A 12,379-nucleotide genomic window follows, 5' to 3' on the forward strand; every position below is an offset into this window, starting at 1 on the left:
CAGTCAGATCAGGTTAGACAACTGCAGAAACGTCTGCAGGAAGCCGATTAGAAGAGACAGTTCTCACATTAGCCAGTGCAGAGGCAAATTAAGGAAGTTCTGGCATTTTCCAGAGCACAGCTGAAATCCAAACATTTTCCATCAGTCTCCACACCACCCATACCAGATAAGCTGCTGCTCCAGCAGCCCAGCACCAGCAGGGTTTATAACCCTACTACACAGCTGCAGAGTTCTCCATGCAGCCCCTGCTCCAGCCAGGAGCTGGGTCCTGTTCTGCTATCTGGTGATCCTGCAAGGCAGGTTTTGCTTTCAGCATCTTGAAAAAGCACCTTGTGACAGCGCAGCATGCTTTCCATTACAGACACACAGTCTCTCCTCAGAATGCTCTACAGCTTTTACATTCCTCAGTTCAAACTATCAAGCAGCAGTTTGCTGTTAAAACTTTTACAAAACAGACTTTGGAAAGAGTCATAACTCCATTCATGAGTTTCACAACAAGCATTCCAATGCTGCTTTGATGAAGTGCAGCTTGCTGGCCTCAACGTGCAGGTTTAATGTTCCAAGAGACATTTAACTTACTGGGATCTTCACAAAGGTTAAGAGACAGGGCAAACCCTGGTCTTACAACAGGCATTTAAAGCCTTTTTAGTCTGATGCTTCCATTTGTACTGAGAAATTCTACCTGTGGATTTTAGTACTTAATTTCAAAATGTGTGCGGCATTGCATAGCCATTACCCAACAGAAGGTTTAACAAGACGTCACCAACCAAAAACCACCACCCACAACTCACAAAAACAGGCAGGTAGAAAACTCCATGTCAGCCCAAAAAGGTCTAATTAAGAAACTTGCCCTTTAAATATTCTAATAAATATATATAAAGTGTAGCAACAGAAATGGAGAGGTTCTGCATAGGAGCTGCACGTACCCCCAGGGAGGCCTCTCGTGTTACAGGCAGTGCCTCAGCTGCACTAGGACAGGTAAGGATTTGCATAAAGACACGAGAAGGAGGAAATCATATTTGACAGTATGCAGACAGCATATGGGACTGCACCAGCTGCCAGTGTGAATGGGGAAATAAGGACAGGACTTACACTTCTCCATGTCCTTGGGTCGCCAGGCTAAGCATATACACTGTTGCCATATACATTTTAACTTTTGGCCATCTGCACACCAGCACTGCATTTATTTTGGGCTTAAATTATTTCACTTTCAAATCTAATAATCCTGGTAATGGAGACTTCAGTGGTCTTTCTTCAAAAACACTGTACTTTAAAAAAATAGGATTGAGATAGTTGAGTGCCAATTACGTTTTATGCTTTGCTTGATAAGAAAGCTCATTCAAAAGCTGTACTTCCTAAGCTTCCTTTAGTAAAATGCTAGTAGATTAGGAGGGCATTGGAATAAATTCAAAAAATTCTTTGCAGCTTTCCATGCATATATTTGGTGCCTTTAAAAAAGTGTCAGATACACTTTATCAGAGACAAAACCATCTGTCCAAGTACTTGCTACTATACTGGTACTGGGCAGGACTGCTTGGCAGTGTCAGCATAATCTGTTTCCTGCACCTACAGCAAGGATATCAGTGGGTTTGGAAGAAAATTAGAAAGTGCTTTTTCCTAGGAAAATAGCCTGAGGTCGCTTGCTAAACTTGTCACTCAAACAGTCACTGGATCGACTTGGTTAAAGAGGAGCTCAGAGCAGTTCCCAGTGTGGCCAGGGGATGCTCTGGGTGCTGACTGGACTGCCTGTCTGCTGCTTTCCTGCAAAGCGTGCCTGGCAGAACCACGCTCAGCACTGGATCTCTGCCACTTGCTTTTCAAAAATGTGGTTGTTTGACTTCTGGGCTTTGAGTTTTTAGGGAACTTGGCTTTTGTTTTTTTCAGAATAATATTATTGTGAAGTGCTTTTGAAATATTCTGGAACAGTTAAACTGGAAAAACTATGTCAAAACAATTCCTGACATGGTAAGTGCAGACTTTATCTCAATGTTATGCTTAGAGACAAGCAGTGTGTTTGAGCTCTTTGCTTTCACCACACTGGCAGCACAAAGCAGTTTTGCTGGATAGCAATACTTGATGTGCATTGAATTGCTGCTCATCTCCTGCCCCTGCTCCTGGGTCTCCTGAGTGCAAGTGCTGAGCTTTTCACACTGTGGAGCTGCCAGGACTGAGTGAGAGCTGCTCTAAAGCTCTGAGTTGGGTCAATGAAGAAGAGTGAGAACAGGCCTCCTTTTATACCTCACTTCATCAAGAGAGACACCTTTTTCATCATGACAAGATTCACCTTTGCTTACTGAACTGCAATAATAGTTTTTACCTTTTTAACTACTATCACACACTTTGAACCTGTAATTAATCTTTTGTTGTAACCGAAGTATTTTCCCTCAAGAGGAGCAACTTGACAGAGTTGGTTTGAAATTATCCTAGAAAACAAAGCAGAAACTGCTTTGAGAAATTTCTTCACTCTAATAGTTACACACTTTTTTTTTCATTCCTGCTTACTTGCTTCCTCTGTGACAGTGTAGGCAAGTACAGCCTAACACCCCTGCACAGGGAGAGGCTCACTTTCTGTAAACTTCTCTTGCTGTGCTATGCAGAGATAGCTTTGCTAAGATCCTTAACTGCATGCTGGTGGTTGTGTAGAACATCTCTTGCTCTTGTGGGTACAGTAAACACTGAAATAAGTGTCAGACTCCACTTGGATTTTCCTCTGAAACCATTTGAGAATTAAAACTGGCAGAATACATCTGTTGGGAGAGAACTGGCACACTTAAAAATAAAGCAGAACACCCACAGCAAGCTGCAGGAGCTTCACTGAATACTGGGCAGTTCCTTGAAAATGGAGTGTACTGCCTTTGATAGACTTTGAGAGAGTGAGAACATGTGTATTTGCTTTGTTTGGGTTGTTTTGCAAGTAGTAAGAAAATCCAACCAACCAAAACACAGCCCACAAACAAGCTGGCAGCAGTGGGGATGCAGTGAGCCAAAGGAGCTGGAATTACTTGTGAAGACCATTCATTTTGTCTGTACTCAGCTGACTTGGAACATGGTCAGAGGGATCATGTCAACAACTTCTTAGAATAATGTTGTCTGTCTTCCAAGACACAGACCTACTAGTAAAGAGCAAGTATTTAATCAGAGCAGTATTTGATCCCTACATTACAATAGGTTGATGATAAAGTCACTTTTTTCTTCCTTCATAATAAATGATGTGATACTAAAACTTGAAAAAATGAGTAGTGCTGCTGTCATAGCAGGGAACTCTGGCTTTTCCTCAAAGAGCAGAAATTCAAGATTGAATAAGTTCCACAGGCATGGACCATAATGTAACTCAATAGCCAAAGAATATTGGGTTAAACAATGTGCAGCTGCTGTGTCACATACAAGGTCTTTCTGTTCTTTTCCCTATTCTTTCCTGTTTATAACAGCATCCTTAGAAGATTGTTTGTCCTTTGGGGAAGTAGGAAATGAAGCACCATGTGAACAGAGAGGAATTACACTGTACTTAACAACGAGGAAGCCCATAGTATCATTTGACTTCAGTACAGGTGAGAGTCCCTATTAAGAAGAAACTGGAATTCAGGACAATTAGAGAACCTTGTAATAGATTATGGAGAATGTTACTTTCTGCTAAAGGAGATAAGCAAAAAAAGATGGTTTATCTTAATATTTAAGTGTTAAATATGCTTTGGCTACCCCAGAACATGAATTTTCTAACAGTTTTCCACAAAACAATAGTTCTGAAATATCAAATGTTAACTGGCAGGATTACTGCTTATCTTAGAATTCATTACAGGAATTAGTTTGAATCATAGCATATTATAAACTAACTGTAATGGATTTAGGAAGCCTGTCCTATCCACCCAAGCTTTGTCTGAAGCTCAAAAGTGAATGCATATTAAAAATGAAAATTGCCTTTCTGGTTTACAGGCAGAAATTTTACCAAAGCCTTCTGCTGTACTCTACCTTCCTAGTTTGGGAACATCTCCACCAATACACCAGAGGATGAAAACAAAGTCCACTGCTGTGAATTTGTTGCTGTGAATTTTCCTTCAGTGTGTACAAAATCAGACCCTGAAGCTACTGAGTAGCTCACAAAGAGGGGCAGACCCTGCCTGAAGGACCTCAGTTAGCTGAGCTCATGGGTCAGCTTTGGAACTTGGCCATCTAACATGGGGTTACCCTTGGAGTTCCAGGTTTTGTACTCAAACCTTCTGTCTTGCATTTGCCCACTAAATGTGGCTGGCACAAAAATTAAAGCATATATGGCATCAGTGTATGTTCTTAGCCTGATGTGCTGTTGTTTTCCTTCTTCTTGATGGAAATTCTTACCTCTTCTAGTACACCTGGAACATACAACCACTCCAACTATTAATAACTGTCAAGTTCTCATCTGCTCATGTACTCACAATTACAAATGCAAACATCCAGCACAGCTCCATTATGAAACTGAAGTATTTCAAAAGTTACTTTAATAGACATAATAATTCACAGCAAGAGAAAGAACATGAAGAACCAAACTGCAGACAGAAAGCAGAAAACTTTATACAGCATAAGAATTAACTACTTGTCTTCTGTTATTAGAAGCTAGAATCTAATAAATCTCATGTTGGCTTTGTATCTGTTCCTGACAAAGCTACACTCATTAAAAAACACTAAACCACAGGCATCTTTAAAGGTCATTATAACAACCATCATTAGCTCTTACTATATTAAGAAGGAGTAATGAACTGCAGAACTAACATTCTTCCTGACCAAAGTACTTATTTTGTCTTGTTCCACCACCCCTGAGAGCCCAAACTGAATTTATACAGAGCCACTTGTGAACATGGAACCAACTAATTCCGACAAAAAGGTGTCCACAGGGACATTTAAGGTCTCAGGTTCTTTCCTCTCATCTTCATGCCTACACACGCAGCATGGTGCAGTTTTGTTTATGTGACTCCAGCCAGGACAAAGTTATTAATGTTTGACCAGCTAATCCCTGAGCAAAGAACCACCAGGCCTGTGCCCCTCAAACCAACCTGCACCCAGCAGTCCTGCAATTCTCTTGGCCTTTGGAACCTAAAATTACAGCTGCTGCTCTCCTGGCTGCAGAGCCAGGGGTTGGGATTCTATAGCATTATTCCCCAAATATCTCAAAATTTTTATTTAGAAACTTGTTCTAAACTACAAGGTAGCATGCTCAAAGCTCCACAATCCTCAAGCAAGTTCTCCTGTATTTATTCTCACTCAAAGGGACAAACTAAATATGTTAATGGGGTCTTGTTATAAAAAGAAAAGTTCATATTTTCACTGTAAGTAGGACAGCATTAAGTGTGTTAATATATATATCTTTACACACACAGAGAAATCACTACCGAATATATGGCAGGACTTTTTCCGATGACTTTTTTTAATCAATCACTTTTACACCTACATTATCCACCTCTGAAACAAGTTTAAACTGTTATAAATCAAAAATATTTTTTAGTAACACTATGCAAAGAACACTTGCAGGCAGCAGACACATCGGACATTCACCATACTCATTACTTTCTCCAATACCACTTCATCTCCAATGATTTCTCTGAGGATCACTCAAAGGAAGGGAACCTTACAAGAAAGCTGCCTGCCACAAGCACCACCCTGACATTCCCCTTCTCTCACTCTCCTGAGAGACAGTTTCCTGTTTACACAGGAGGAGCCTGTATCCATTAGAAACTCTTCAGAACATTTCTGTCTGATGTAACACAGAAGGTGTGGTGACAGACTATGCACTACACCTTCAGGCCAAATATTACCACACCCAGGTGAACCAAAAATCTTCAGGAGCTGTATCAAACCATAAAATTCCCTATGTGTGGGCTTGTTCCAGAATTGAACTTCCAAGGTATTTCTCCATTTTTATAAATCAGACTAGTCCATGATTTAGCTCAGGATGTACATTACAATATCCTTTCATTGCCACAGCAGGTCCTTCTCAGATCTGTGCTGCTATCACACCACATCCAACTAAAGAGCTGTCGGGAGAAGAGGGCTGAACAGCAGACAACTTCATGGAACTGGTGGATGAACTTTAGACAAATTCATACAAAAGGAGGAGTTATAATGTGTCTTATTAGTTTCAGCAAATAATCAGAAAAGAGCAAATACTAAAGGAGTGGTTCTGACAGGTTCATTTTCATGGTCTTGTTTGTCCCACTGTGACACAAAACTCAGCAGAGCACCAAGGGGAGTATGGAGAGTGCTGAAGCCTCTACGGCTCCCTAAAAAAGCCAATTCTTTAACTGTCCCACCTTTCTCCCATACAATTATTTGTTACCAGGTGTATTTGCTTTGCAGACTGTGCTAGTGCTACTTTTGTCACACAACATCCCACTTATCTACTTGTTAGGAAGTTACACTTCAAAGTGGGAATCCTAGAGGCACTCACCCCACAGTGCTGTAGCAGAAAGCCACTTCATTCACAAGATTTGAGAATCAGTTTGATACAAAAACAATATGCAAGTGCAAGCCAAGGTAGCTTTGTCTACCTGCAACTTTATCAATTGCTACACGAATACTAAAGAACATTTTTCAACTGTTAACTTCTCAAAACTTCTCTTCCACCATAGCCAAGTTTAAGAAAAAAACCCCTTATTTCCTCCTAAACAGAGTCACTAAACTATTTTTTTTTAAAAATACTGAATGTAAAGAATGATGATATACAACTTGTAAGCAACTGCATAAAACCATTCATTTTAGTAATTTCCTAACTTCTTGTGGTTTTAAGGTTGAACAAGCAAACTGATGAAGAACAAACCGAAACTGCCAGTTGCTTCAGCAGCAACTGCCATTGCCTGTCTTACTCTGAATCTGGACAAGGATGAAAAGAATCAGAGGCATGTTATTGGCCATTATTGCTTTATAGTTTACCTCTAGAGAACTGCAAGTGATGCAGAAAATATGAACTCATCTTGTAACCCACTCCAAGTTTCTAGGCCTATCTTTTCCTTCTCCCAGGTCACCAGCAATCCCAAGTGTCACTGGCAAGCTCTACAGGCTACTTGTGACACAAGAACCAAAGTTCATGCTTGAACACTTGGATATTCAGCACCACGCTGCCTCAAGTCTCAGGAAGCACCACTTCCACTTGCTGTGCACACCGTCAGCTCTCACAGCTGCCTTTCACTTCGCCTGGGTGGAATCTGCTTTGTTTGCAAAGCTTCCTGTAGTGTACAGAAGTGCTCTACAGTTTTGTCTTACAAGGAGTAGTTCAGGAAGTTTAATTACCACAGACAGATAGGCTTATCACTGTCTCTATCACCTCACTCACACAGTGTCAATAGCAATTCACATTAAAAGCTAAAGCATCTACCTAAACATCAGCACCAAGCACACCCTACCCTCCATGTCAGCAGCAGTGCCCAACCAGAATAACTCTAAGCAACAGAAGCTTAGTAAAACATTCATTTTATTCTTCAGTAATGGTTGCACCGTGATAACTTCACTTGCTGGAATATCATGACTCTGATCTAATAAGACCAAGACTCTTTTACAACACAAACATTTTGGGGCACTTTTTCCTCAAGCATACACTTGAAACAAAAACTGTCGGCGGGCATGCACAGATTTCACTCAGACACACCATGATCTCAAATGTAATACATTTGATTTGATTGCCAAAAATCTCTGCTCAACCTGACTCATAGCTCATGTATGCAGTACACAGATATCTAAAGGAGTTACACAAAAAGCACACAGCTTTTTTTTTGGTGGGTCCTGCAGCACACAGTCTGACAGGGATTGAGAACCACAATTTAAATCACTCAACTCCTGCACTAATACAGGTGGTGCAACACAGCTGGGAAACCTCTTCCCCAGCACACTCGGCTTACTCCTGGTTTAAAGCTACTTCATAAAAGCTTTTATCCCACTGTTTGAGGCTAGGTTATGGCACATTAGTCAGAATGTTGAGTTGCTAGCTTTTGATTCATCCCAAAGCTCACGAGGTTTAAAAGACTTCAGTGTTAAGCACAAACAACTTCTGCTTTTAAAACAAAATATGAGATGCTCCTTGTTGGGTGAGTCACCAAATCCACTTGCTCTCCAATTAAGGGAGCTCTCTTTTCCCTAACGATTTGTTTTTCAAGCTACACAATATCTTCCTCCTAATCTGCCTTTAAAGGCCACATCACACTCAGAATGCAGCCCCTTTCAGAAATGTGGTTTGCAGCAAGTGGAATATTCCCAACTGAACAGCTTCCACGCACACCTGGAGGGAACCCGGGGGCAAAGCAGCATGTGTTAGCATGGCACTGGCCACCCCATGTGCTTCTGCTAATCCTACACTGACAAGGGATATTAGTAACTAGAATTAAAAACACCACCAAAAAACACTGGCCACGTTGATTTCTAGTTAGACAGTGCTCCGACATTCCCAGAGCACCCCAAATCCTGCTACAGCACGTCTTTCCAAGTGCTGACTCACAGGTGTTTGAAAGGATCTCATTCTTTTCTCAGTGCAGTCTAAACTCTTGCCTAAAAAGCAGGGTCACCCGCCAAATTCATATCAGCATGCCAAAGACTCTGTCCAGGTTTCAGAACTTGAAAACCTCCAAGAACAGTGATTTCAGTGTCTCTGACCAACAAACACTTAATCATCCTTCAAATTATTTTCCCTTTATGGTCTCCTCTCCAGCAACCTCTCCTGCTCCTTTTTATGACCTCTGTCTCCCCTTCTTCAGCCATGAACTTCTGTAAAAAGTCCGACTTCAACTTCTCAGCCAAAAAGATGCTCAATTTGCCAGGCCCTTGGTGAGCTTCACCAGCTCTGTCAAACCAGACCTGACACTCTCAAGCACTTCCCATTTCCTAGGTACCCGACAGAATTATCTGTTTCCCAAGTGACACTGAAGCATCGAGGAGAGCAAACAACATCTAAGCTAAGCATTAGCCAACAGAGGAATCCCAGCAATCTCCCTGACAACCTTAATTTAGTCTGTTTGCCCTAGCAGAACAGGCATGCTTTAAAACAAGCAAAACAAGCATGTTGCCAAACCCATGGAACTGCTCTCTGCCACCTCATGCCAGCCTATTCTCGGGGCTGACGTGAGATCAGATGACTGTTTGCCAAAACAATTTGGATTTTTTTCTGCCCATTTGACTGTAAACAAAAATGACGACAAAAATACCAGGCACTTATTCCAACCTCTAGTCCTTGAGCCAGCAAAAAATGAGGAAAAACCCCCCAAAAACACCAACCCAGAGCTCCCTCAGCAGCAGTTATGAGTCCAAGTGCTCATAACACAGACATCAAACTTTAGTAAAATACTCCAGTTTACACATTACTAGTATAAAAACCGGAACTGAATTCTCATTGTGCGCTTCTGTCACATTCAACAAATTGCATGAAACCTGAACACCTCTCCCAACTACCTAAAGCAGAAAATAACTGAATTAGTAGCTCTGATACAGCTCACCTTTAATTACTCATGTGTGCACATATTCATCAATTGTCTTACAGAGACTACTTTAAAGCATTGCTTTCTTTCCCAGCATGGATTCTCTCTCCATAGCCCAGTCCTACTTCCTGTCAATCAGGGAGAAGTGCCATTGATCAGGCGCCAGCCCTTAAAAAATCCCAGCCAAACAAACCACTGCACTTCTGCAGGCCAAGCACCACTGCACACCTTTTAGTTTCAGATGAAGAGAACAGGGAAATAAAAACCTTCCACCTTTCTGTTCTAGTTTCCCTTCCCTCAGGATAATGACTTCAGTTCCTAGCCCTCTGTCACCCAGAGCCATTTTTATCATATAAAAATCATTCCTCTGGACTTCTTCCCAAGGATCTGCCTAATTTCAGCTCCTGTGCCAGGAACCAAAAATACTTTCTCCTCTCTGCGTAGCTGCACACCCTCTCCCACCAAGCCCTTGCTCAGCACTCCCCTGGATGTGTGAAATAAGTTCTGGGGAAGAGACACACTCCTGTCAGCACACTTGGAGCTCCTTGAATTATACCCAACACATGACAGAGCACAGGTTGATTCATCTCTGTAACTCCACTGAAACTTGATGAATTATAAGTTGTGAAGATGAACTAAGAAAATCTCCACACCCAGCTGTGAGGAACTTTGTCTTATGAACTCAGCAACAACTCAGCACTGGCACAGTGTGGCTTCTTTGCCACTAGTCCCAAATACACCTCCATCTCACTTGCACAATGAAGAGAACAGGGATGAAGCGCAAGACTGCTCTCCCAGTGCCTAAAGACATTGCCAGCCTCAGCAGAACTAACTCCTCATTCAAAATTAAAGCCAGCAAAGTTTAGTAGGATTACTCTCCTATAAAATGGATAAAGCCTTTCCCTGATTACAGGCTTGTTCTTCCCTGACACACCCATGGTAATAATCGATATATCTGGCTGCCTATTCACACCAACTCAATTTAAAGCACACCTGAATCCCATCGCTTTTTCTCACCCAGCAGTAAATCTCTGTTCATGTCAGGTTTATACACCATTCATGTACATCATGTCCACAGTGAGAAAAATCTGCTTTCCCATTCAACCCACTCACTCAATTTTATCACCAAAGGCCAGTCACTTATCACAGGGCAAAACAATCTTTCAGAAGGCTCTGATTTGAGCACCATATCCCTGCTCTGATCCATGGTGCTGCTGGACTGTAATCATCCACCCCCTCAAGAAACAAAAGCATATTGCTACAAATGAAGTCAAATATTAACATTATTTTCTTTTTCTTCCCTAAATGTGACAATAAAAATTTATTCTAGTGATTCTAGAATGACTGAATAGACCATGCAATGGAAATAGCCATCCTGTTCAATCCAATTTTGAGCTCATTTCACTTTGATTTTCAAATTATGTGTTTCTATCAGAACAGAGATTTCTCTCCTGCTAGAGCAAGATTCAAATTCATGTTCACAGCTTCCAATAAAAGCACTTCCCTGAGTGATTTTTGAATCAGTTCTCTGCAGGAATCTTCAGGCAGCCTTCTTAACTACTTTAGCAGGAAATAGTAAAGGCAGTATAAACACACCCAAACTTGTTGTTTATATGAAGTTCATCCTATGCAAGGAAACACGAGTTTGTTTCCAATAACACCATGAAACAAAACAAGACACCTTATTTGCTTATCTTTTGCCAAGATACACATTGTCACTTTTAATACAAGTGCACTTCCAGTCATACAGGGTTCTGACTGTCATCCTCTGAAACAAATATAACTTTCAGTAACTTTTCTGTGCCTCATTGTTATATATTTACCAACTTCCCCATATAAGTTCTAACTTTGTTACCAGTGATTAAAAAATATATATATCAAGAAAAAAAACCCCAAAAAACCAACAAAACCCCAACCTGCAGTTGTCAGTCTGATCATTCAAAAGCTCTCTAGTCGCTGAAAGGAACACAAGACAGGAGAACTTCAATACTGACTTAGTTTTACCAGTATCTGGGAAAACCCCTGCAACAGATTCAATAGAGTTTGTAACTAGTACTCTGCAAGGAGAAGACTCCGGAAGTTTTAAATGCCTGCTACACTGTTGCACTTGGAAATACAGATAAAAGCTGAGCTAAAAAGGGTGGATTCAACATTAGGCCACGTGTAAGTAACAGATGTAAACAATCGAAGGTAAACACTGTCATATTAGCTAGTTTTACTACTACAGCATTTATGAAGTGGGATACAACCCAGTGATGTCGCTTTGAACGCTACCTGTATTTCAGCTTATCACGTCTGTCACTACAAAAATCAAAGAGCACAGCTCTAACAAACTGCATTCCTAAAGAGGATTTATATTCAAACCTGTGTCAAATCTTTCAGAAATAGCCTAGAAACCACCCAGCTTTTACACTTATGTTCCCATTCATTGAGAAGAAGTTGCATTGGGCAGCACGTGGCTCGCATCACGACCAGCGGCGTTCTGGATGGTTCAGACGGAGCCGGCCGCTCCCGTCCCCGCCTGAGCGTGGGAACGCGCGGCGCCCGCGGGCAGCGCCCACCGCCGGCGGCACCGCCCGGGAATCCCCCCCGCCGCCCGGCCCTTCTGGGGCCCGCCAGCTGCCTGTCCGAGGAGCCCCCCGAGATCCCCAAAAACCCCGGGGGGTTTAAGCGCGGAGCCTTTAATGCCCGAAAAGGCTCTCACGCCCCTCCGCGCGCCCCGCACTCCCCGCTGGAAGCAGCGCGGCGCATCCGCGCCCCCTCCTCCTCCTCCTCGCGCCGTTCCCTGCCCGGCTCCCAGCGCGCTCACCAGCTTGGGCTTGTTCCGGCTCTCCTCTTCCGCGGCGCGCCCGCCGCGCTTCGGGTTCATCCTGCCGGAGCTCAGCGGCTCCTCGCCGCCGCCGCCCGCGCCCGGAGCCGCCTGTCCGTCCATGGCGCCGCGGGCCCCGCGCTGC

The 12,379-nt window shown here is 42.5% G+C and overlaps 1 protein-coding gene across 3 annotated transcripts in view; it reads right to left on the reverse strand.

The window, feature by feature from the left end:
* The window catches only part of DIAPH2 (diaphanous related formin 2), a 183,711-nt gene extending 171,332 nt beyond the window's left edge, over positions 1–12,379 (reverse strand). For all 3 annotated transcript variants that reach the window (XM_039572387.1, XM_039572386.1, XM_039572385.1), the window contains exon 1: positions 12,235–12,379. In XM_039572387.1, coding sequence (XP_039428321.1) covers positions 12,235–12,357 — 123 coding nt within the window. In that variant the 5' untranslated portion in view covers positions 12,358–12,379. The remainder of the gene's footprint in view (positions 1–12,234) is intronic.

Source organism: Corvus cornix, chromosome 4A (genome assembly GCF_000738735.6).
Source record: "Corvus cornix cornix isolate S_Up_H32 chromosome 4A, ASM73873v5, whole genome shotgun sequence".
NCBI lineage: Eukaryota > Metazoa > Chordata > Aves > Passeriformes > Corvidae > Corvus > Corvus cornix.